At 35.2% G+C, this 26756-nt stretch overlaps 1 protein-coding gene across 3 annotated transcripts in view; it reads left to right on the plus strand.

Annotated features, from left to right (window-relative positions):
• Nucleotides 1–17728, plus strand: part of LOC140148958 (prestin-like) — a 37268-nt gene extending 19540 nt beyond the window's left edge. For all 3 annotated transcript variants that reach the window (XM_072171070.1, XM_072171069.1, XM_072171071.1), the window contains exons 8-16: nt 449–596; nt 2780–2893; nt 4004–4081; nt 4578–4673; nt 8899–9075; nt 9943–10146; nt 11015–11513; nt 12311–12420; nt 13391–17728. In XM_072171070.1, the coding sequence (XP_072027171.1) occupies nt 449–596; nt 2780–2893; nt 4004–4081; nt 4578–4673; nt 8899–9075; nt 9943–10146; nt 11015–11513; nt 12311–12420; nt 13391–13522 (1558 nt within the window). In that variant the 3' untranslated portion in view covers nt 13523–17728. The remainder of the gene's footprint in view (nt 1–448; nt 597–2779; nt 2894–4003; nt 4082–4577; nt 4674–8898; nt 9076–9942; nt 10147–11014; nt 11514–12310; nt 12421–13390) is intronic.
• The last annotated feature ends 9028 nt before the right edge of the window (nt 17729–26756 follow it).

Consider the following 26756-nt stretch of genomic DNA (forward strand, 5'->3'; position numbering starts at 1 on the left):
GCTTCACTCAGTTGTCACTTTTTATGACTGCATCACACATCAAAGTATTCTGTTAAGGATACTTGTGATTTTCACATTATTGTATGAAGGATATAGGATTGCAAACTGGTCCTCATCATATCTTGCAATCTATCCCCTCCTTTATAGAACACATACCATTCCTCTTGTGTATCAGCTTTATTTGACTCAATACTTGAATGCAAACACCTCTATGCCATGCTCCCCTCTGACCTGATGCTAATTGTAAAAGATTTTGTACTTTTCTTATACTGTGCAAATCATTTAATCTGATCCAACTCTGATTTCAGATACATTATGTTTTGCTTACCCGATTTTCCTATCATTCAACTTGGTTTTCTCATATTTTATATATAGCAAAAGATATTCCAACGGCATATCTCATATATGCTGTTCATTAACCATACCTGCTATTCTTTTTCATTTTCAGCCTACCCAGTCCAATAGTGCCGCCCGTGAAGTACATGAGCCTCGTTATCACAGATGCCTTCACAATAGCTATAGTCACATTCTCTGTAGCCGTCTCCATGGGATTCATATTTGGCAAAAGAAATAATTATGAAATTGATCCCAATCAGGTTGGTATAGTACTTCATATTTACATATTTTCATAAGAACCTCATTCATTCGCATTTGGTTACAATGGTGCAATGTTCCAACTCTGTGCACCAATTAACCCCAGACGGAGACAATGAAACGCAAGGAACCATGAATTTTTGGTCTACTTATTGGCCATCAGGATAGACAATAATTTATTTTCATATAAATTTGCAAAGATTCCAGCCATTACATCATTAAAAGCAAAGGGTTTGTACACAACCCTGAATCAACAAGGATGCCTGGGATTCCAAGATGAGAGCAAAACAGCTCGACCCAATTTTGTTCGACAGTAAACACCCAACTGAGGAATCTGAACCTTAAGGCAAATCCAAAAAAGGAAAATCAGAAAGATGGGATTCCAAGATAAAAGTAAAATTACTCAACCCAATTTCTGTTCAACAGTAATTACCCTACTGGAGAATCCGAATCCCAATCAAGCACAATCAAAAGGTGAACTCCAGAATAAGAGTAAAATTACTCCACCCAATTTCTATTCTACAGCAAGCGGTGCTGAGGAACGTAGTGCTCACACAAACCCAACAAAGGGGAATTTATAATGGCTGGAATTTTTCAATCAATTAATTTTCATTCTGTGATTAGTGCATACAAACAGTTGTTCCGAAGGTTGGCACCTTGGAGATTCCTCGAGGTAATCCTACCTGGAAGAAATACAAAGACTGAAAGAATGAATGTGAAAGAATATTAATAATGGATATAGGTATACAAGTGCATATAATTGGACGATGTAAGCTAAAATAAAACAAACATCTCCATTTTTCTTAAATATTTGACTTGTCTTTTATGGATTAGTTAAAATTAAACAGACTTGTAAAATCCTGGTTGAAGTGTCTTTCTTCTGTGCGGATTCCTTTCTATCTGTTAATTTTTTCTAGAAGACAAGGCTTTTGCATTATTAAAGCTATAAGCTGATGCTAATTCCTTTGCTGCAGCTATAAGCATTATGATAAAATTTAATATTATTCCATTACAAACTGACCGAACATGTCAGGAGCTTATAAATTAATTTCCACTTGTTGTGTGCAAAAGTTCATTTAAATGTATTTATAGCGCTTAGTCAGCATGCCCAACGCATGCTATATCGTGCAAAACAAAAAATTTTCTTGTTTTCCTTATTCATGTAAGGAAGACAGCACCTGTTTTTATAAACAGACTATGATTTTTCTTGAATAGCTGCACTTGCTTAACTTATTTTATTAAACCCAATAAGCTCCCCTTAAATTGGGAGTGGTGGGTGGGAGTAAAAATTTTCCGTCTATCCTGACTGGAATCCAATAATGCAATGAATTAAATCGCCGAATATGACGACCTAGCGCAATTGAGAGAGCAGCTCTGATTGGTCAAAGCACGAAAGCGTCATAGAGCCATGGAAACCCCGTGAAAAATCTGACCCGGAAATGATCACGACCTAGCGATATGAAAGAGCAGCTCTGATAGGCCAAAGCCCAATAGCGCCAATATTCATGAAAACCCCGGGAAAAAATGACCCGATGACCCGGAAATGTTCCGCATGGGGTCAAAGTTGTTTTCTTACTGTTTCACGTTAGAAAACTTTATTCTGGTGCAATGTACAATATGTAGGTTATACATGGGAAAATTATGACTTAAACTGCATATTCATTTTTCTTTCCAGTGTTATTGATTTCATTGTGCTTGTAAACGGAGGGCACGGTGGCTCAGTGGTTATGCCCTTGGACTCATAATCTGAGAGTTTGCTTGATGTGCATGGGTTCGAGTCCCCGTCCCACCACCGTGTGGCGCCCTTGGGCAAGGCGCTTTGCCTCGCTTGCCTCACCCCACCCAGGTGCAATGGGAAGCTGTTAGGGATTGTCACAGTCGTTGTACTGATGAACCCTGCGCCAATTGAAGGCTGCAAAAGTGGTTCCGACATATTCTAATGACGGCGGAATAAATGTAAAGCGCTTTGAGGCTGTTTACGGCATAAAGCGCTATATAAATATCTACATTCATTTTTTTTTTTTTTTTGTAAACAAACGAGAAAAAGATTTTGAAAATTGTCCGGATTTCACACATAAGAAAATCATGAAATGCAGTAAAATTGCTACAAAAGTGAAATATGGGTGCCCAATCACAATGGGAAACAAACTCTTAACACTACTGGTTATATTATTTGCATTTGCAGGAGCTGTATGCTATTGGTGCTAGTAATGTGTTCTGTTCCTTCTTCTTGTGTTACCCTGCTGCATCATCATTATCAAGATCATTACTACAAGAGATAGCAGGGGGAACTACTCAGGTGAGCTATGCACAATCTTAACCCTATGAGAACTACCTGCCTATTGGTCAAATTGAAGTTTTCATTATCAATTGGACCAATCAGCAACATTGTTAGAATAATTTCACAAAAAAATGGGTTGAATTATTTTCAAAGCTCCATTCTGATTGGTGATTAACCCTATTCTATTACCCCCACAAAAGTGGTATATTTGAGTGGTGTGGAGGTATCATATTAACTATTGCGTTGCAGTGTTATTGGTTGGGTAAAAACCAATAAGTGGCATACCATTGGCAAGCTTGGACTTTAAGCTTTTAGAAAAACAAGTTTAATATTTAATTATGTACATTTTATGCAAATTAGCTCGTGAATAATTAATGAGCTCATAGCCAAATAAGATCAAAAAATTATTTTCATTTACAATTTTGAAGTGTATGAGTACATCAATGTGGCATTTTGATGCAGTTTTAAAAACACTGCCGTGTTTCTACATATAATAAAAAGAAATCCAAGTTACTTTGGACCATATTTAAAAAGTTTATGGACATTTTTGGGCTATTTTTAGGGCAAAATTTGGCCTTAAAATGGTCAAAAATGCAGGTTTCCAACATTTTAAACCATTTTATGATTTGTTAATGGTAGTTACATTAGAAAAATGGTGCTTTGTTGATAGAGAAGTGATAAATTATCAAAACTGTTCCAAAGATAAGACCTTATTTGTGTAAATAATTTTTTTACATGCATATTAAGCGATTTCGTGCCATATGTCACGAAATTAATAGGGGGTAATAGAATAGGGTTAAAGTGAAGATATCATGAAATTGACCAATCAGAGGCAATGTTAGATCGGCAGGTAATGCTCAGGGGGTTAACTTGGCATTCTGTGCATCCTTCTATTGGATTACCCACCCCCAAAACTCTACACTTGCACAGATATGTCCGTGCCTCGAGGGGTACTGGAAACTTGTCAAAACTGTACAAGATACAAGAGGTTACCCTGGATAAAGAAAGAATAAATAAATAAATAAATAAACTGAACTGAACTGAATTGAACTAAAACTTTTGAGATTGGGATATTTATATTTATGATATGATATATTTATGATATGTTTTTCTATTCTACTATTGCAGATTGCTGGTACTTTGTCTTGCATGTTTATTCTACTGGTTTTGTTATTTATGGGTCCCCTATTTGAACCTTTACCAAAGGTAAGTAAGTCTACAACCCTACCTCTGATTGGTTGATCATATTGCATTTAAATTTCCATTAAATAGTTTATACAACACATGCAATGCATGCAAAAAAACACAAAATATTTAAAAAAACCCAAGAATAAATAGATTTCAACCCTATAATGTGTTTGAATAATGTTATCCTCATCACTTGAATAGCTGTAATTCATACATTTCATGAATGACCAGCAAAGGCTGTAATTATTCACACTAAGTTATCAAACTGTGAATCATGGTAAATTTGTGTTCAAAAGCACAGTTTTGGAATTGGTCAGTGTCGGTAGAAAGCGACATGTACTAAACATTGTCTAATTTGCACTTCTCTGACATGCAATACACAGTTTGTGTTCTCCAACTACTACAATTTAATTGACAAATGGCATCTTTTTAGACTAGAGATACATGTTGTGGTATGTTGTCAATTTGAAACTGCCATGTTGAAACTGATATGATTACTGTTTATATTTTGTAGAGTGTATTGGCAGCAATTGTGGTGGTAGCTTTACGTGGGATGTTTAGACAGTTTAAAGATATCAAGGATCAATGGAAGTACTCCAAACTTGATTGTGTAAGTAAACAATAACAAGTGAGATTGATCAAAATCCTTCCCTTGAAAGGAATAACTAGTTGCTGCAGTCAATGCATTTTAAGGCGCGCGAGTGCGATCGCGCGCATATAGCCCACCTTAAATCACTTTACCGAGTGCGATTTATAGCGCACCTTGTCACCTGAAGGAGTTTCCAAAGTTGCAGCGGTTCCTGAAAGTGATTTGCATAAAATAAATCGATGTCATGGCCTTTACAAAAGTGACGACCCAAACAATATCTTTTCTACTCGCTGATTGGCCGTTTTCGACAATTTAATATGTAAATTAGCTGGCCTTTCTTGTGAGGTCACGCTACCGAAATATGATAAGTGCTGTTCATGTCACAACAAAGCCGTGACATGCCATTGCCCACCGTAGTAAATGAGGTAATGTTTATGCATTCAACTGAACTGTATAATTATTTAGAAGCTGAACAAGGCTGATTTAATATTTTGACATGACCTACACACGTTAATATGTAAATTAGCTGACCTTTCTTGTGAGATCATGCTACCGAAATATGATAACGTTCTGTTCATGTCACAACAAAGCCGTGACATGCCATTGCCCACCGTAGTAAATGAGATAATGTTTATGCATTCAACTGAACTGTATAATTATTTAGAAGCTGAACAAGGCTGATTTAATATTTTGACATGACCTACACACGTGCGATCTGTCAGCGGTGAGTGTAGCGCTATGATAAAATTGTACCGAGGTTTGCCGATAGAAATATCAGTTTATACTACTCATCATGGATTCATGGCGGACAAAAAGAACAAATGGGTCCAGTATTAAGACATGGAAAACCTACAAGCTTAATGATGTAATGGGGTTTGAAAAAAACCGAGGCAGACGGGACAATATTCGTGTCGAAAGTTTGGTGTTTGAGTTGTTTGAGTAAGCCCATCCCACGAACGAACTACCCCCATTCACGCTGTACGAAGTTAGAAAAAAGGAGCCAGTTAGCACGCCAGGCACCACTAAGCATGCAAAGTGCATAGCATCGGACTTCTGGTGATCCCCGTTATCTTTTTTTACCGTGTCAGACACGGGCGAGCTGCTCATTAAATATTCATGAACCCAACACGTCACAAACACATGGTCTTATTCGGCCGATCAGAATCGTTGCAATTAACCCGACATGGTTTTATGAATGAATTTTTGACCTTACTGGGCTCAGACAAATGCATATTCATATATATTCAAGATGGCTGCTGGGTCCTGGCAAAGACGGAATGAAAATCAATGGTTCCATTCGGAAAATATTGCCGTTTGAAAATTGACTTTTTTCTAGCATCAAACGAGCAAAAATTTCGATGACTGAAGATACTCAAATTTCATTTATCTGTAATTTTGGTTATAATTTTTTGTTGGACATGGAATATTTTTTCTGACTTTGCTGGAAGCTTATTTCAAGTGGTCGTGGTGGATTTTACTGCGGAGGATCCAGTTTTTCAACGGAGACGGACAATATGCACGAGGTGTTTCTTACCAAATTTTACAAAAATTGCACCGATCCTACGCACACGATTCGTCAGTTCTGTGCACGTGATGTCATGCAGTGGTGCGTGGGCCAGTGCTAGGAAATTTGCATAATTTTAACTGGGTAAGAAGTTTGATTTCCCACCTATACATTGTAGTCCCACATTCAACACCAATGCTTCTTATCTGAATATCAAGTGCAATAATTCAAATAGCCCACCTAAACTTCTTACCGAGTGCAAATGATAGCACACCTAAAATCCTTACCGAGTGCAATTAACAGCACACCTGTAGCTCGCCTGACTATTTCCAGGAGTGCGATTTATAGCACACCTGCTTTTTTCAAAATTCATTGACTGGTTACTGATTAGTAGAAGACTAGATATTGCTTCAGAAATCAATTATTATTCAATTTGTTGCATTTCAGGATGGATTAAGAATGATACTTGCTTAGGATATCATATTAATTTACAATATCATCTGCTCCAACCAATTTGTTCCCAGAAAAAGGAATCAGAACTCTACTACAACAAATACACTTGTAATCTAGATAACAAGGCTTATACTGTTGACATAGTCCTTGACCTTCGAAAGGAACCTGGTTGCAAGTCTCATACTATTGATATATTGGGTTGGTACAATTTGTAACCCTACTTCTCATACCCGACTTTTCATACCGGTACCCACTTGATCAGACTTATTTTTAAAGTTTTGTTAGATATTCGCAGCGTATCCAGTAAGTAATCAAATATTGAACAAATACCATACACATTTCCTTTATTATCGATTAAAAAACAGCATTTTCAAGCATTTTTTTGAACAAATTGTGGTTAGCATTGATGAGTTTTGAGCCCTGTGCAATACTAATCGCCCGGGCTAATCGATACAATGATTTTAATAATATGGAACGTTTGCCATAAGTAAGATCGCGGGGAGGACCATCCGGGGGACTCAACTTTATAAGTAACGGTATGTGCCTGTCAATAGACCCCATTTTTTAAGTCGAATATACTCGATGACCCCTTAATTAAAAAGTCATGACCCATTTTTGTCTAGAATTGTGTCATCAAAATGCAACAAAATAATGCGGAAACTTTCAAATTCTCCTATTTCAGCAAATTTGTATTGTATATTTAATTTTCTAATCAATGATGACCATTTGCAAAGTTTACAATCCCCTGAGTAAAATGGCATTCGGCTTTTATCTCTTTAAGCATGCTAAGCCTGGTTAAAATGTTTGCTCAAGCCAATCAATAAGTGTTTGCTCATATCACAATGCATTGACCAATTACCAGTAGCTAAAAACAATAACTGGTTATACCTTGATTTGCTAACTTGGTTGATATGGCTTGCAGAAACGTTGAAGTCAGTGTTCAATAAATGCCAAATATTGCTAGCAATGAAAAGGCCTACATGCAATGACAATATAAAAGTTTATAATGTCACCATGCGTAGATCTTAATGCGACATACAGCTTATAAACGACTGGTTTGGAGATTATGGCGGCGAACGAGGAAGCGCAATGTTTATAAATAATATTTAGATAGATTTGATAAGTAGATTTCATTTACACTTTATTTAGTATTCATTGAAATATTTAAACAGATTTTTAACGAAAAAAAAGTCCAGTCAGGTGGGGTATGAAAAGTCGGGTATGAGAAGTAGGGTCACAAATTTTACCAACCCTGATATATTGCTGAATGTGTTTATTTTGTAAGCCAATACCGTCAGATTTAGCTGTCTACTGGTACTTTTATGCTGTGAATACATTAAATTTTGTTATAAAAAAATCATCAATTTGACATGTTTAATCATGAAATTACACACTAACCTGTAACATGAGTGGTGTTGCAGGATTTGCAGGGTTCTCAACAGCAATTAGTTTTGTTTTTATCCATTCATCACCTATTGTAACTGCATAATGGGATTTTCTGTTTCAAGTCTAATATATCAGTGCCCAAAAGTAAATATGTTAATGTCCAACTCCAAAATGGCAATGGCCATATTTCAGAAGGTATGCACACTTTTGTAACTGTCTAATGGGTGTTACTTTGGCCTTGTTGTCAATAAGGCAATATATTATGAGATAAATAAGCATTACAATTTTAATAATTATTCATAACCTCATAAATACACGCGATGTGTTCAATCCAATCACAGATAGTAACTTGTAAATACGCGGATGTAAATGCAGGTCATTGAAAAAGTATAATGATTGCGTCTCGTGACATAGCTAAAAGGACGCTCTACAATGACCGTGTTACATGAATGTTAGGCATTCGTAAAATTTACGTGGGCGCTGGCTACCATATTTGGACGTTGCGTGATTGTGCGTTAGTATGATTGGTGACTAGCGATGTTTCCCTAATAGGCTATTCGATTTTTTACAGGGAAAATGAAAGATACAGTTAAAATTGTATTTTGTTTTCAAATTTTAAAGAAGAAAATGTGACGAAAATTGAATTTAAAAAGTGAAAAGTGACGGTTATGAATGAGGATAATGACTTTGCATCAATTATTTTTCGGGCATTGTAGAATATCTAAACATTGTGCTTTGGACCTTGGAATATCCCTTGGGGCTGCGCTCCTCGGGATATTCCTCACTTCCAAAGCACAATGTTTAGATATTTCACAATACCCTCAAAACAACTGATGCGCAGTCATTAACCTCTAATTGGCTGTGCTTTAATTGATGATTGTACTTTTGTATTTGATGTTGTAGTTGATCTGGATAGTAACATTCTCTGCTGTGGTGCTCTTAGGAGTAGACATTGGTCTTGGTGTTGGTGTAGCATTTGCTATATACACTGTCATCGTCAGGACACAGCATCCTCAGTATAATATGTTGGGCAAAATTCCAGAAACAGATATATACAGAGATATACAGTATTATGAAATGGTAAGTAGTCAATTGGAATAAATAGAACCATATAAACTTGTATACAGCATTATATGGCACATGTAATAAGACATGAGTGAAATGACTTTGTTGTGGGAGATTGCATGAAAATTATGTTGTGCTTCGCACTTGAACAAGGCAAGTATGTCAGGATATAGAACATAATTTTTTATTATCTCAGTCGTAAGAAGCAATAAGAAGTTTCTCGTACTTCAGAGCATTTGGTATAATATGCAATATACGTAGTCAATGTTTTGATTATAATGCTCTGTTTATATATGTGATGAGATCAGGCAAAATGAGTCGGATGTTGGGAATATTGATTTTGAGATATAATCAATAATAGTATTAAACTTCCTTTGTATTTTATTGTTCTAAGCAACACTCCATGTATGGTAGTGCTTTGTTCAAATGCTCACAATTTTAAGTTGCAGCTGCACCCGAGGAAACATGCACTGATGTCACTCACTCACAGGTTATGAGATGAGATAAAAATGGCCAAGTTTAAATTGTGAGGTGAAAGGTTTCTTTTTTCTTCCTCACTTTGGACGCTTCCTTGTAAATATTAAAGTTAGACTCTCACCAATTCCGGGTACCCGTCCTTGGCCTACCCGGGTCAAAATTCCATTATGTTTTACCCACATCCAACCAAAAGTAATTTAGGGTCTGTAACTTCTTTTCTTGTTTTCAATTTTTGTACAAAGAAAAAAAGAAAATTCAATTGGGTACCCGAGTACATGATTACCCGTAAGGTGTGAGCCTTATACTAAAGTAAAATGGGAAAATATGACTGACAATTTGTTTTGTCCTTTCATGTTGACACCATTCAATAAATATTATATTATTATCTGTATTCTTTCCATACAGGCACAAGAAATTCCTCATATCAAAATATTTTGTGCACACTCACCAATTTACTATGCAAATGCTGACTATATCAAAGAAACCTTGTACAGCAAAGTGGGTATACATCCACTCAAGGTACAGGTTGCAAGAGCAAAGGCAAGGAGAAAACATGCTGCAAAACTAAAGAACAAAGAAAAGAAATGGAAGAAACAGTCAAAGAATGATGTAAGTAATAAAGTCTAGTTATGAAATAACACCATAGCTATCCAAAGGGGCTCTCAAGTATCTTCCATGGAATATATACCCGTATATGACACAATTAGTTTCCATGTGAACTTTTCTAGCTTGCATGTGTTTTAAGCACCACCCTTTTTAATGCACTTTTAGCATGTAAAATGCATATTGCATCACAGCAAAATCATTTCTGCATACATAAAGTTACAATGTCTGTGACATTTGATCTATGGGTATTATATTTTCTGAACTACAGAATTGTTTCCATGAAAAAGATCTTGTTTGACTTTCAAAACATGGAAATTATTAAGCGTTGCCTTCAGATGACTTATTTAAGTGCCCAGAGCGCTAATTAGGCTGGAGAGTCTCCAAGTTAGTGATGTCAGTGCTTTTATGCAATTGAGCCAAGCCGCCTTTGTACGCAAGCGTATTTTTTCTGAGGGATTAGGTTAGCACATGCAATTTTGAAACTGCGACCAGTGATATACACACCTATATCACTACCAAACTCGAGGTAAAACAAAGTATATTCTGTGCTGCTGGGATAGCAGCACCAGGTTTAGCACTTTGGTATCAGAGATTCTCCCTCTCCAACTACACTGCTATTGGCACAACATTTCTTCCTCCAACTCCCAGCTTCTTAAATATCTTGCTGTTTGTAACCCAGACTAATTATACATTTGCTGCTCGATAAGTTCAAGTATTTAAAAGACGCTCATGATCAAAGGTGCTTTGTATTATGTTATTTGTTTATATGTTTGTTGCATTTGTTTGATTGCTGTAACAGTAAGAAAAATAAATAAACTGGTTGTATTTGTACATGGAAATGCTTATATTTGTTCATATTTTTCCATAACAGGAAGAAGCTGAAAATGTTTTACAACCAAAGAGCAGCACATCAACCATTGATAAATCTAAGAACAACTCATCCGTCCCAAATGATAACAGTGACAATCACCACAATGATGGAAAACATCATATCCTAGTTGAATTAGATCAAACAATTGATTCCTCCCATAATGACACGATATCAACACTTGCAGACAACAACACAGATCATCAGCTTGATCCAAACTGTTCCGCTAATAATTTCCACTCCAATGATAATAATCACTCTAATACACCAACTGGTGTTTCTATATGCAATCCTAATGGGAAGAATGAAACAGCAGTAATAAATGGAAGCGTTGCAATACTAACAGAAGAAGTGCCTGAAGATAATCTTGTAGGCATTCATACTATCATATTGGACCTAGGCGGTGTGAGTTTTGTGGATGTTGTAGGGATCAATACCATCAAAGGCCTTATAACAGATTACCAGAAGATTGGAGTCAATGTGTTACTTGCACAGTGTCGAGGTAAGAAACAAATACTGTAAATGAGTAAATTTGCCGGAAAATTGTGCGTCAATGATGACATTCAAGGCACTTTCATCATGTGAGAATAAAGGTTGTTCCCCTTAATGAATCTGTGGACTCGGAGATTTATATTCTGCGGTTTTTATGTTTATTTATCAAATATTGAGCCCAATCAAATTAAGCTTTGGTTTGTAAAAACTGGCCATACAATGTAGGTTTATTATTCCATGTGGATAATCGTGAGACTTTATTCATCATATGCTATGATAATTACCAATTCAATAAATAGCATCAAGCGAAGCTGACCTCCTTCATAAAAAGCAAACTGAAAGCAGTATTAAATGTATATAATATAACTGTGATTGCTTATTCCTAAACCTGTTACCCAATTCAATTGGCAAACATTCATTTGTTATAACAACTCAATGTTATCAACTTTCTTGAGGCTGCCACATGATAACTTATGCTATAGACAAAATATCACAAATTTGATCATGACAGGATGTACCTTCTGCATGCTGTTGCATCAGCGTACTTTTTGTGGAACAACACTCATGAGACCAGAGCTTGTGACTTGTTAATCCTCAAAAGATGTGGTTGTGCTGTAAGCATGTATCTTTGCGTAGTACACTTGACGCAAATATCTGTGCGTAACGAAGTTGGCTCTCATGATCGAGAATTAGATATTTTGCCTATTATAGTCCATAGCTTCTAGAAATGGAAATTATGTGTGAACGTGAAACATTTGTATACCTTTTTCAGGCATTACACTTACATATCCATCTGTTTGTTTTCAGCCAATATACAACATATTCTCTTCGAGAGTGGATGTATAGATGTTGTTGGTTTGGATCGCATGTTTCTTACACTACATGATGCTGTGCTGTATGCAGAGGGCCAATTGCAGGTAGGTATTTTATGGGGATATCAATTGAAATGGTATCTATGTTGAAGGACACTCTTGGTTAGTTCTAAGATAACAATGGGACAGGGCTCTAAATCTATTCCACAACCATTCATACCTACCACCTGTGTTATTGTATCATGGGGGAATTCCCCTGGATGACAGAATTGTATTTAAATGAGGATAAATAGTTGTGAGTGATGCCATATTGCATACCTTCTATAGAGAGATCGTCATAATTACAACCATTCATACCTACCACCTGTGTTATTCCCCTGGATGATAGAATTGTATTTAAATGAGGATAAATAGTTGTGAGTGATGCCATATTGCATACCTTCTATAGAGAGATCGTCATAATTACAACCATTCATACCTACCACCTGTGTTATTCCCCTGGATGATAGAATTGTATTTAAATGAGGATAAATAGTTATGAGTGATGCCATATTGCATACCTTCTATAGAGAGATTGTCATAATTTGTGAAGTAACTTTAACACAAGTTGGTAAGTAGGATCTGTCTATTAAATAAAAAGAGGCTTAGGTGTAAATGAATAACCTGGAAGGAGGAGAAAACACAGTGTAATTGGGGGCACACAGGAACTGTGGACAGCCGTGCTTCTTCAATTGACGTTATTAATAGATTGTGCAAGTGGCATAAAAATGCATTATAAAAATGTTTGCAGTTGGGGTGTAGGGTCAGTCCAAGCTAGTACAATTGAAACTTGGAAAGTCCATGGTTTGGCTATTAAATCTCAAACACAGGAAAAAGCAAAGTGATTTCGGCATTTGCTGATAGTTCGGGTGTGTGCTGGTGTCTTTCTGTTTTCCAAACTTACTGGTTCATAATTGTTATCAAATGTGAATCCTTCATAATTACCAGCAACAATTGGCAGTAAAATGTTATAGTAGGGCGATTTGGCTGTAATGCCCATTTTAATGACATATGATATACTATTAAATGTTTACAGAATGGAAGCTGTGATGCTACAGAAGCAGAAACCTCAGAAGCAGTGGACTTGAATACACAAGCAACACATCCATCTTCCTTCAATGATGCTTCCAGTGATAATAACTCTATGAGTCATGTGACAAGTGTGTGATCATCTCAACAGTACATATGAATAGATTGAGATACATTACTAGTATTCAATTGTAATTCATAAAATTCCTCAGTATTTTCAGTAATACCATTGAATAATTTATTATTGTCATGAAATTGTCAATTATGGAATGTATTATTTTCAAAAACAGATAAAAAATGTTACAAAAACAAATGGTTATCTGCAGTCTGTAATTAATATTATGTGTAGAAATTACAGATTGTTATGAAATAGAACTATAAGAATGAATTAGAAGATTTGACCTAAATTAAAGCAGTGACATAGCTATAATGAAAGACAGAGATAAAAAGACAAAATCGCGTCTGACATCAGGGCAAAGGCGCGCCGTGATTGGCTGCCGACCTGCGCAGTACGGCATTTTATGTCTAGTTGTCAGAATTCTAGATGCGAACTAGTCTTTTTATCTGTCTTTCGTTATAGCTTCCTTCACTGAGCATTATCTGAATGAGGGCAAAATGAATACCCACTTGCATATAGAACAATGGATTTGGTAGATAGTTTAATCCAAAATTGATGGCCCACAAGCATGGTTTTGGACTAACCGCACTAACGTTGTACTTTTTCTTCCAAGTGCTTGATAAGTACTGATCATAAGTCCATGTTTATGCACCACACATACTTTTGATGTACATATAACTAAATGCTGTGTGGTTGCATTTCGCAATATGAAAACAGAACAGTATCGGCTAGGTTACCATTTTGAATAGTTGGAGGGGACAATAAACCAAATTAACAAGGTGACACTACCTTATGTGATGACAGTCAGTAAAACAGATAATAAATCCAGATTACTATAAATAGCCCTAGACAAAGATCCAGTAGACACATGGTATGCATGTTATGCATATACGACTATCATTGATTCCTTGATTTAGTTATGGGTCAGTAATATCACAGAGTCAGACCGTAGAAGCTGTGATTATTTGCAATATGAATTATTTTACAGCAAACATGATATATTGTGTTGACATATGAGTATTAAATATTCTTAAATGTAATATTATAGAATTCATATTTGTGTGATTTAAAATTAATAGTAGTTGTCTTAAATTTGTGAAATGTTAGAAATATAATCAGTCTGAGAATGATGTGTTGTCCTATTTCACTCACCATACCAGCTTGTGAAATACAATACATCCTCCACCTTGTAATTATATTTCACCGGGTACACCCTGTCAGTCTAAAACCCTCTCAGTTTGAACCACCGTTGGTCCGAATTTTAAGCTTACCTAATGCTAACCCTAAACCTAAACCTAACCCTAAACTTAACCTTAAAAATTCGGAGTAGCGGTGGTTCGGACTGACGGGGAGACCCCATTTCACCACCCGCCCAAATCATGGACATTAATAGTTGTATAATAATGGAACATACTGATAGGAACATATCAGTGATATCATTTCCCTCCTAATTCCCAACAATGGACTTACAGTACCTTGATGTGAAATTGAGTAGATATTGCAGGAATTAATGATGTATCATAAACTGGGCAGCTGTTGCAAAATAGTTTTAAAATTGTATCTGGGGATTTATTTTACTAGTAGGTAAAGGATGATATTTTTATATAAATTTGGAAATATGTGTATCGTTCATGTGTAATGTGATTAAAACAGTAATGTACCCTATACCATATTGTCTGTAGTAGATGCCCCTTTAATAAATGCCTCAATATTAATGAAAAAGTGACTGAAAAGCAAATGTCCATTCCATATCATGCGAAGTAAGCTTAAAACTGGCATTTGCTGGCCATCACTATAGCTAAATTGTATGGACAAAACTTAAGGATGTATTGTTGGTCGAAGCTGCAGAAAAAAAAGTAGTTCACAGCATCTTGCGAATGGTAGTGAGCTTTAGCAAATATTGCATTGCTCAATTCATAGCGAGCGTGTAGAAGAATTCAAATATCCCAGGTATACTTTTTTAGGTCCTGTGGTTCTTGAGTTATGTTGTAAAGAGGTCTGAAACAACAACACTTTTGTAAAACGTACATAACTCATTAACAACAATAAATTAAGCAAGTTTTCAAAGTATATTATTTGTAGAATGAAAACACCAAAGTGTTATTTTTCAATAATATATTGATTCAGATAAATCAAAAATTGATTTTTTTTGGCTGCTTCAACCAACAATACCTTGTATACCCTTAACACCTACATCCATTCAGTTTATTGCCAAATTAGAGTAGAATTTTTGTTTCAAGGAATAAGTATAAAAACATAGTATTTACTGATCATACACTGTTTATGTGGGTGCCACTATATGGGATTTGAACCAGGAAACAAACCGAAAGTGAACCATAGTTTGCAGTTTTCACCCAATTTACATGGCAGTTTCTTTTTCATTGAAAATTTTCCTCTAATAGACCCCCCCCCCATTTTTTGACAAATTGCATGCGCCAGGGAATTTTTTACAGGCAATATGGTACACATTGTATAATTTAGTATATATCACTGTTAAAACACCTTGCAGCTAAAAAAACTATACAATGATGCAGTGAGCTCACTTGGAGCTTAAGATCATGATATGCAAAGTGAATTCTACGTATTTCAGTTATGTTTGTATGTGTTTGTAGTATCTTATGCAAAAAAGCATAGTTACGTGCCAAAAGTTTCTCTCTTCAAAGAAAAGCTCAAAACTAAAAATGATTTTCTTTTTTTAAAATATATTTGTGGAACAAGAGTTTATTTTGTTACTATATGGAATGTATGGAACAACAGTTTTTTGATTACTACATGAATGGTATGGAACGTTAATTTTTGGTATAACATGGAATTTATTAAGTTTATTTTGTTACAACATGGAAGCAGCAGGTTTTTTTTGTTTTTGTTTTTTTGGTTATGAACCGCATAATCCTAGTTGTATTTATTTATTGAAAGGTTATGATGGCACTGGGTAAAGATTTCCAAACAAAATCTTGACAGAGGTCAATTTTGTGGGTTTGAATCCCTGCAGCGCCAACATGTTATGCACTTTGGCAAGCCATTTAATTTACTTCACCCACCGTACCTCACTCAGGTGTTATGGTGAGCTGTAATAAGATAATTATAAAATTGTTATACATGTAGGATAATTACAATTACAAGTGCTGCAAGGAGTTACACTTTGGTTGCACAATAGCAATAGGCCTTCATAAAGAAGACCTATGATTACACCCTTGTTAAAGAGAAATTATTCTCATGTATCTCAATGTCAGCAGAATAAATGGTGTGCTAGTTACCTTAAAGGTGAAGTGCATGTTAAAACATTTAGTTTTTCTTTTAATCAGTTTATCCCAATCATTGTTACCATTATTCATGTTATTGATTTTATTATATTTTTGCTTGTTTTGCCTGAGCAACGGTCAACAGATGGCATCTTTTTTCTCCCCATTGTTTGCTTGTCCTTCTTTGGGCTCAGTTCACCATTCCCTTGCCTTGCAAGATCATGTTTTTAGTGCATGTCGTGGATGGTTTAACTCTTGTTTTCTAATGTATATTTTTGCCATAAACGTCTACTTGCTGTACAATTTATCTTTTTTTTCTTATTTAACAGTGTTCCTGTTTTTATCATGTTTTTATTATTATGCTTTTATCTCTGTATATTTTGCCAGCATACTATGTAATTTTTGCTTATCGTTTTTGTGTTTTTATGCTTCTTCTGTTTTTACAGCGCATCGAAATATATACTTGTTTTAAGCGCTTCGTAATATGTGCGTATTATTATTATTATTTATTGTGTACATGTCTGGGAACATGTAAATGATAATATAGTATTATATAGTATAGTATTAAAAAGTACAATATTGAAATAGAGCCAAAATTCAAAGTAATATATACCAATATATTTAGCAACATTATATACATAAACTAATGGTTTATGTAGATATATGCAGCTGATTGTTAAGGATTTGTTAAAAAGGATTCTTTATTTACATTGAAAAATGTATCTTTGAAATTTTTACATTATTGTGCTATATGTGTATGTAGTAGGTTGTAGTTAGCAAACTATAGTTTTCAGCAGAGAACTTCAGTCAATTTGGCGCAGTTTCTGGGGTAAACGGAAGTGGGGTTCTGATTGGCTAATTGAATCATGTCATCATCACATTATTCGCTGATCAAACTGCGTAGCAGCGCATGACCTTGTTCTTTTTATGTGATAATCAGACAGGGCAGACGGACACCGCTGAAGTAATTTGCTGAATGGTATAGTGACATTTATACATTGGTATGCGGTGTTCTGTGATATGAACGGAGGAAATTCACTCAAAGAGTGTGCTGAAAGTGGAGGGAATATATCTGATATCATACCATCCACTCCAGCAATGAGAATCCTTGGGAGCACACGACAGGGAACACACAGAACTGTCAGACCACCTGTGAATATAACATCAATTACAGCGATAATGAGGGGGTACAAAGTTGATATATGTTTGTAACCAATGTATAAGTGTGTTATTAGACCACCTGTCAAGTTGATATATGTTTGTAACCAACGTATAAGTGTGTTATCAGACCACCTGTGAAAGTTGAGGGAATATATCTGATATCATAACATCAATTACAGTGATAATGAGGGGGTACAAGTTGAGGGAATATATCTGATATCATAACATCAATTACAGTGATAATGAGGGGGTACAAGTTGATATATGTTTGTAACCAATGTATAAGAAGTTATCACACTCGTTGGGCTGCGCCAACTCGTGTGATAACATACACAAACATTTTGACTTGAGGGATAGCACAACGAAAATGTCAGTGATCATGATACTCTCACAGAATATCAACTTATAGTCCCCATTAGTCAAAAGTTTTATATCATCGAATTTCAAAGCATGTTTCCTATCATTCTATCTGAAGAACATGTGAAATAAAAAGCTAGAAAGGATATTATATAAAGCAGATATGTGTTTTTAACTGATACCATGTCAGGTCTGAGAGTGATTAGTTGAGCACGCAGGCATTTGAGCGCAGGCATTTGAGCTGCATAATTTGTAAATAGAAACAAACACAGACCAGAAAAGAGGTAGGGAATTGTACAGTGATTTTCCAGGTCAGTCAGTACTACACCGCAGAAGCGGGAAACTCCCATGTTAAGAAATCCGATCACTGTTTCAGAAAGTTATTTTTAACAGGTTCAAAATATTAGTGTATGTAGACATCATAAGTGAAGAAAGTTGATTCATTATCATTCATAACTTTATGTGCTCTTTTAGTGTGAAAAATTGCAGAATCAAAGTACCAAAGAAACTTGGACATGTGTATAATTGTATCCGTAAATTATGAAAACTGTGATTAATGTATTGCCTTTTTATGTAAAAAGCTTATGTCGCAAGTGCTATCTGTTTTTAAATATATGTATATATATGTTTAATAGCATAGCATGTACAGTAATCATTGGTACACAATAAATGAGGGGTTCTAAACAGGTGGCTAGCTGGCCAAATCCGACCTGCCAACTACTGATATTTGGTTGAGAACTCATGATTTATTTTAGATATAGTGGGATATGGAAGATGGGGGAATCACAAAATAAACATTTAAGGACATTGTTTGGACATTTATAACCGAAAACTACCTGAAAAAATGACGAGGTGATTAGGTTATGCTAAGGAAATGTAAAGCAGGAATAAGAGAGAAAACAGACCTGTCTTTATATTTTGTGAGCATAATTAATAATGATTGAGGGGTGAAGACATTTGCATGTATGGTGCATAGCATGGTTTGCATACTTGAGCAAGGACTTCTAGAGGTATGGAGTTGTTTGCTTTATAGGACTTGTTACTAGGGGGCGTGGTCAGTTTGTCCATAGTGCCCACGCTGGTTCCTGAAGGTCTTGTCATGTAGGAAGTTTATTCAGGGTTAAGTGACATGTATTGTTTATACATAGGGTTTTTAATCAGCCATGAGCAAGTGTAGCAAGAAAGAATTGTATTGTCTTTAAAGGATTGCACAGGCAATGCACACTAGATATATGTAGTACTGTAAATCAAATATGCTGAGGGCTCACTGTAACATTGCCTCATCTCCAATTTGGCCATTTGAGAAAATTAGTAGTTAAAGAATTCTGGCATGATAGGCCTTTGTATATAAGGCTATGTTTCACTGGTCTGTCTGTGGCTTTATTGAGGATGGGAATGGACATAAGTCTGTATTGTCACTGGAGAGTCCATAATTTTCTGAAATTGTTGGTACCAAAATCTAATTTTTGCCAAAAAATGATGATGCAGTGTTGCACAGGCAGCAACGTAAATCTCGGTCTACTCCCTAAATCTAAAGTGATGAATACGGAATAAATTGCAAGTTTTTAGGGGAGTAGACTGGGATTGATGTTATTGCGTTGCACAGAACCCTTGATGTGTTACTATTCTGTGGTGTATCCTTCGTGTAAGAGAGCACCAAACAAATCATAACTCTAATCCTAACCCTAACCTTTATCATAACCTTAACCCTAACCCCAAATCCTAACCCTAACCTTTATCCTAACCCTTACCCTTGTCATATGGGCATGAAACTAGGTCGACGGGCTCAAACTCGGTGGGTGGGTGTAGTTCTGTCCTGTCAAGAAGATGTTTATGTTCGTTTTTTATCCGACCCCGGGGCCCCCTCCAAGGGGTCATTTGAGGTCAAATGACTAAAAACTGTCATATGGGCATGAAACTAGGTCCTACGGTACTCAAACTCGGTGGGTGGGTGTAGTTCTGTCCTGGCAAGAAGATGTTCATGTTTTGCCATTTTTGTTTTCTCTCCTTCACCTCCTGTATCTGTGTCAGTCTCTTCACCAGACTTCTCAGAAGCTGCTTCAGAATCATTAGCATGGTGTATGGCATCTTGCCACGTGTTATAGAGATTGGGATCTTTCTCTTGGATTTCTTCCAGTGTTCCTTGGTGTTGAATTTTACCATCTTTCATTACTATCACCTAAATATGCACACCGGAAAAAATAGAATTAGATTAAAGTTTTGCCTTTGTTTGACCCAATGGTACCACTTTTATGAACAGCATGTTGGCAAATCAAATCGGCATCAAAGGAATAATGCGTTACGTAATATATTGCTGCTCTTTCTATACTGCGCCAAAAAAAAGTATTCGCCCACTTTAGAACCAAACCATATTTGGGTCAACTTATTTTTTAATAGATGCGCCATCTAATCCTGCACATTATGACACCCTATTGAATCCAATGTGACCTCAAGAAGTAAAGTTACAAGCATTTGATTAGCCGAATGTTCGGTTTTAAAAGTGACGGGATTAGATAATGCATCTATCAAAAAAATTTACCCAAAAATGGGGTTTTTTTTCCAAATGTTCGGATACCCTTACCCTAACCCTTACCCTAATCCTAACCCTAAATCCTAACCCTAACCCTAACTCTAATCCTATTAGTATTTTGTGCTCTCTTACCTATTCTGCACAAGCAATGCATGACTTCCAATCCCACCTCCTCCAAATGTGAATGAAGTAAATATGCAGTATTGTACTATAAAAACAGTTATTTTCACAGCAATATTTTAATTTTGTCTAAGGCCCACTGACTGTTCAGCAGAAATTAAATTTTCACAAATTCAATCGATCTATCATAAGATGCTTTAATAAATGAACACAGTTGTGGGAATTAAATTGTCTTGCAAGAAGTCAAAGACTAAATTTGCTTGCTAAGTAATTTGTTCAGTTATACAATTAGTACACAGAAAGTGTACATTTGATGTAATTATGTGAAATGAATATGTGGTGTCTAATTCAAAAAACAACAAAGTGAATGTTTGTTCCTGGTGTATTTTAACAGGAATAGTGGTTTAGTTGACATTTGCTACCTCCAACATAACATTGTAATGGAAATAATATAAAAGCATTAATGTTTGCTTAAGAATACACAAGGAACTCACAAAGAGTTTAATAAACATGACTTCCATTCCGTATTGATTTTGTTGTACATTTAAAAGTGTTTTATGTAAATATGGTGTTGCCTTAATTCACAATGATCAACATACCAAAGCAGTGTATTACTAGGGTGAACAGAGCCCATTATTTCAGAACAAATATAGACACTACTCCCAATTTCAGAAAAGTATACAGCACTAAATATTCGGGGATTCAAAAATATTACTCTGTTTCACCAAATGAAACATGCCCAATCCCAATCCTTTAGTTGGAACTAACTGCCAATAAAAGTAAAAAAATTATATTTCTGAATGAATATCATGTAATTTTGCATGTTATCTTACAATTGCAGTCACACACTTTCAATGACTTGACACAATTCTAAGCATTTATGAATACATTTGAGTTGTATGATTTTTCCCAGTTGATCCTAACCCGAGTTTTGGTTTTGGTTTATGTGTATTTCATGTAGGTTTTTCTTAAGAATTTGAAGATCTTGTGTGGGACCGATGTGTGTGCTCTTGTCAAATATCACATCTTGTTTGAGTTATTAATGATATCAGTACATAATTATGTATACTTCAGTACTGGTGTTATTTTCCTCTGATGTTTTACATCATAGATGGAAAAAATTTTAAACAGTCATCTGATCAGTTTAAATACCAAAGCTGTAGAATTTTTCTGACTTACAAGTTGGTGCCAACTCAAGTGTTATCTTTCACTGCAATTAGTTCACTTTCAACAGCAAGAAATTGAAATGGCAAACTGTGCTGAATGTATCTGAATGGACTCTGAGTGCCATAGCAATTGTCCATTTTGCCATATCTGTACTGCTGTGAGATTTAAATCTAGAAAGGTCTACTCTATTGGAGCTTTGGGAAGATGTCATGGTTAGATATAGAATCAGAGCTCCCATTCCCAAGGATTTGTGAAGTGTTCCTTCTGGAAAATGTTTGACAGATTGTTAATGAAGTAGTGATTAGTAGACTTAGGTGCGCCAGATCCTAGTAGGCTGTGCCATACTCACTGAGTGAACAGTAGTGCTGTCTAGCCAATGGTGGGTGTGATGGTGCATACTGTGGGTGGCTTGTGTCACCTTGTCACTATTTTCTTTTAGACACAACATGACCATGGTGCCCTGTTTGGAATTGAAGCCTTTGGCAGTTTCTTCTGTGAGACTGCAGGAGGTGATCAGAAGCTCAATAACGCTGTCTAGTACCTTGAAGTTGAACTAGATTAAATAATTTGTGCTCATTATAAAAGTCAGCCAGTGTTCATGTAACAATTTAAGTAATACAAAGGATAGGAATGTGGTCGTATATTCATGGGGCTTTACACTTGTGCTGTATTCTAGAATTAAGATATTATGCCAGGTTTATTTGTTTTCTCTGGAACTAGTAAGGAATAAACACTAAAAAGAGAACCCATTTTTACGGGATGTGGTTGTACTGTAACTTAAGTGGAGAACTAATGAGAATCTTTACTGTAATTTTTTTTAATATAAAGAATGTAAGTGAGGAAACTATGCGATTTTACTGTGTTGAAGGTATGGGAAGGAGGCATATAGAGCTTGAATTGCACATGTAATGGTCTTCGTTCTTTTAGTTGTCTTTTTAAAGACCTTTCTTGTTTATTTATTTATTTATTTATACTTTCTTTAAGCAGGGTAATCCCATCAATGAAAACACTGATCTTCATGGAAGCACTGCAAGAGCCGTACATTAACAAAGTAAAAATACAACTTAGATAGTAGCCATACATTTACAAATTAAAATACAACTTAAATAGTATTCATACTGAGTACATGAGGAAAAATATACATACTTGAACATGAAATAATTATGTTTACATTATAAACTTATGCTGATGAATTAAATAGTCTTGGTTGAGGTGTACAAAGTAGCATTCTTTAGCATTGAGAGACTCATTGTATTGAAGTTACTACGAATGTTAGATGGAAGATTATTCCATATTTTAACAGCTCTAACATTAAAAATACGTTTACCAGAATTTGAGTTCCATTTTGGTAGATAAAGCATATTAGAAATTTGGCCTCTGGTTTCAATATTATGTACAGAATGTGTAAATGTAAGGTTTGATGATAAGTATGAAGGCGCTTGATCTTTAATACATTTTAAAACAATATCTAACAAATGATTATACCACCTTTTGTCAAGCTTAATCCAATTTAACTTATCCATCATTTCATCTGTTGGAGTTCTAATGTCAGCTGACAAAATAATTCTTGCAAGTCTGTTCTGAAGGATTTGGAGAGAGTTTGCAAGTTCCCAGAACAATTTGACCATACAGGGCTACAATAATCAAAATGAGGTAAAGCAAGAGCATTTGCCAGCATGGTCAAAGTCGACTGTGGAAGATAATACTTAATACGATTTATGACACCACATCTTTTAGAAATATTTTTAGAAACATAGTTGATATGGTTAGACCATGTTAAGTTTGAATCAAATATAACACCAAGGTATTTAAACTGGTCAACCTTTTCAATGGTTTGATCACAATAACTTAACTTAATATCATCAAATTTAGAAAGAACATGCCATGTACCAAATATCATAAATTTAGTCTTTTTGATATTCAAAGTTAAGTGTTTTTTTTTAAACCAATCAGCGATATTATTCAAATTATTTTCAAGATCAGTTTGAAGTTGGGATGGAGTTTCTGAAGAACAAAGAAGGGTGGTATCATCAGCATACATGACAGATTTACATGATACACTTTGTGGTAAAGTATTTACAAAAATTATGAAGAGAAGTGGTCCTAAGATAGACCCTTGAGGTATACCTATGTTAACAGGTTTAAAGTCAGAAAGAACCGAGTTAATATTTACACACTGATTTCTATTACTCAGATAAGATTTGAACCATTTAAGTTCATACCCGTTAACACCATACATACTTAGTCTATTCAAAAGTAGATTATGATTTACAGTGTCAAAGGCTTTCTTCAAGTCAAGAAAAATAGCACCTACAGCACGACGATTATTCATATTTTTCAAAATATAATCTTGAACATCAAGTAAAGTAGTGGCACAAGAATGATTAGGACGAAAACCAGATTGACTTGGGGAAAGAATGCCTTTGATACTGAGATAGTCATTAAGTTGATTATGAATTGCATGTTCAATAATTTTTGAAATAATAGGTAGAACTGATATAGGGCGATAATTGCCAACATCACCTTTATCACCATCTTTGTAGATTGGTGTTACCTTGGCTCTCTTCCAATCAGATGGAAATGTTGATGAATAAAGTGAGAGGTTACAGATATAAGCAATAGATTCACAAATAATAGGAGATGCTAACTTGAGAAGTTTGATATGAAAACCATCAAGACCTGTTGCTTTATCATTTGAAAACTTACAAATTTGTTCATGAACAAAGTCGGAGGTAATTGTACTGATTACATTTACATTTGTTTATGTTCAGTTTCAGCCTCTACTTATGCTGTGTTGTAAGGTGTAAATCACATATCCAATATGTGCATAAAAGGACTTTTTGATGCTTTTAGAAAGTCTTTGGTTTCTATCTGTCTTTTGATTTTGTGAAATTGTAATGTAACAATGATAAAGCAGTGTATCAAGTGTGTCCATATTATTCCAAAGGAAATTGGATAAATTAATAAGTGTTATTTATGTCTGTTTTGTTATGCTGTATTCTACATTAATCAATTACAGGTTTATAACTGTGCATTGGTTATTTGGAGGACATTGTGGAAAAGCTAAACATTCTATCTTTGGAACCAAAGAATATCCTGAGCCTGAGGGATAGTCCAAGGTCCAAAGCAAAAATGTTTAGATTTTTCACAATGCCCGACATATTACCGATGCCAAGTTATTAACCTCATTCATAACCATCACTTTGATCTCTTCACTTTACAAAATAACACAAAATTCCACTAAAATAACACTAAAACTGGACGACCAATAACGAAAGTGCATATCACAATCTGTGCATATGGTAGCGCGCAATCCATAATACGGCGGCCAGCACACACACACAGTTTGCTCGACGCACAACATATGGCACATGCGGAGGTTACTAATATTTATGTTGGAACAATTACGCATTTTGCGGTCATTTGTGAGATATTAATGACCTCCATTTGTGTTAGCATTTTTACAAATAATAAAATATGATTGGATCGCACGCATTGTGAATATTCACGAGAATATGAATAAATTTTAATTTATAATACATAATTTATAACATTAATCATTAAAATGGTACATGTCATTATTGTCATAATTGTCTGTTGAAGCAATATTGTAAAATTTTACTATCAGATATTTGCCATTAATTTTGAACCAAACAAATGAGGTAATACAAAGAAAATCACTATTGCCTATATTGTCAGTGCGTGCCGTGTATCAGTCTGTCAAGATTTGTGTGCAATGACACATTTCACCCATATGCAAGTTTTGATTGATATTTCGATTGTATGAATTAAATCTTAAAAAACGGATTTTTTAAAAACATATACAGCATCTTTAGAAGGTTTTGATTTTTGCAGGGTATGTTACTTCATTTAATAAAGTTCATTACAATTGTGTACAAATCAGCATTAGTGTATATTTAGTCTGTCAAGTAGGTCATGATCATATTTTCTCACATACTACGGTATGTACGTAAACCCAAATAATATACAAGTGAATGCAGAAAAACCATCCAGTCATGGGGAAAAGGTTGCAAGTTTCTGGTGCATAGTGATTCCACTTTCATGCCCAGTGGTCTGTATCATGGGAGAAAGGCTAAGGGAAGAATTAGGTCCTCCTACCTGGACTCAAATAAACTGGTTGACTGATTCAGCATGCAGGTATGACAAAACAAAGCCATACAATGATAAAATGTGTGTCTGTCATGCACCAATGTAGCTATGATTCCCTGGGGAATATAGCACATTAGATAATCACAACTTGCAGTTATGTTATTTGGAAAAGTTCATATGATATAAACTAAGCACACTTGTGGCATAATTCAAGTACAAATTGGTATCTGTGGATGATTTTGTCCATAATTTATCAAATGTAATACCCAAATTAAACTCCAAGTTTATTCACATATATCTCAAATATATATTTTTATTACTATTAGTATTAAAATACTAAGACTAAGAGCATGTTAGATGTATAAGTACCACCAAACTCTTTTACCCAGGTTTTACGGTATTGTGGCTTTAACCAATATCGGTCAATGGCTAATTGTCTGTTTCAGGCCTGGACACTTAAGTACTATAATGTCTTGTGGGCATTTTATATTCACTGGAAGTGAAAATGCGGTACTATGCACATTGGGAGTATATATAAGCTTTATATAAACCTTTACACTTCCACCAT

The sequence above is a fragment of the Amphiura filiformis genome, chromosome 3, assembly GCF_039555335.1.
Source record: "Amphiura filiformis chromosome 3, Afil_fr2py, whole genome shotgun sequence".
Taxonomy (NCBI): domain Eukaryota; kingdom Metazoa; phylum Echinodermata; class Ophiuroidea; order Amphilepidida; family Amphiuridae; genus Amphiura; species Amphiura filiformis.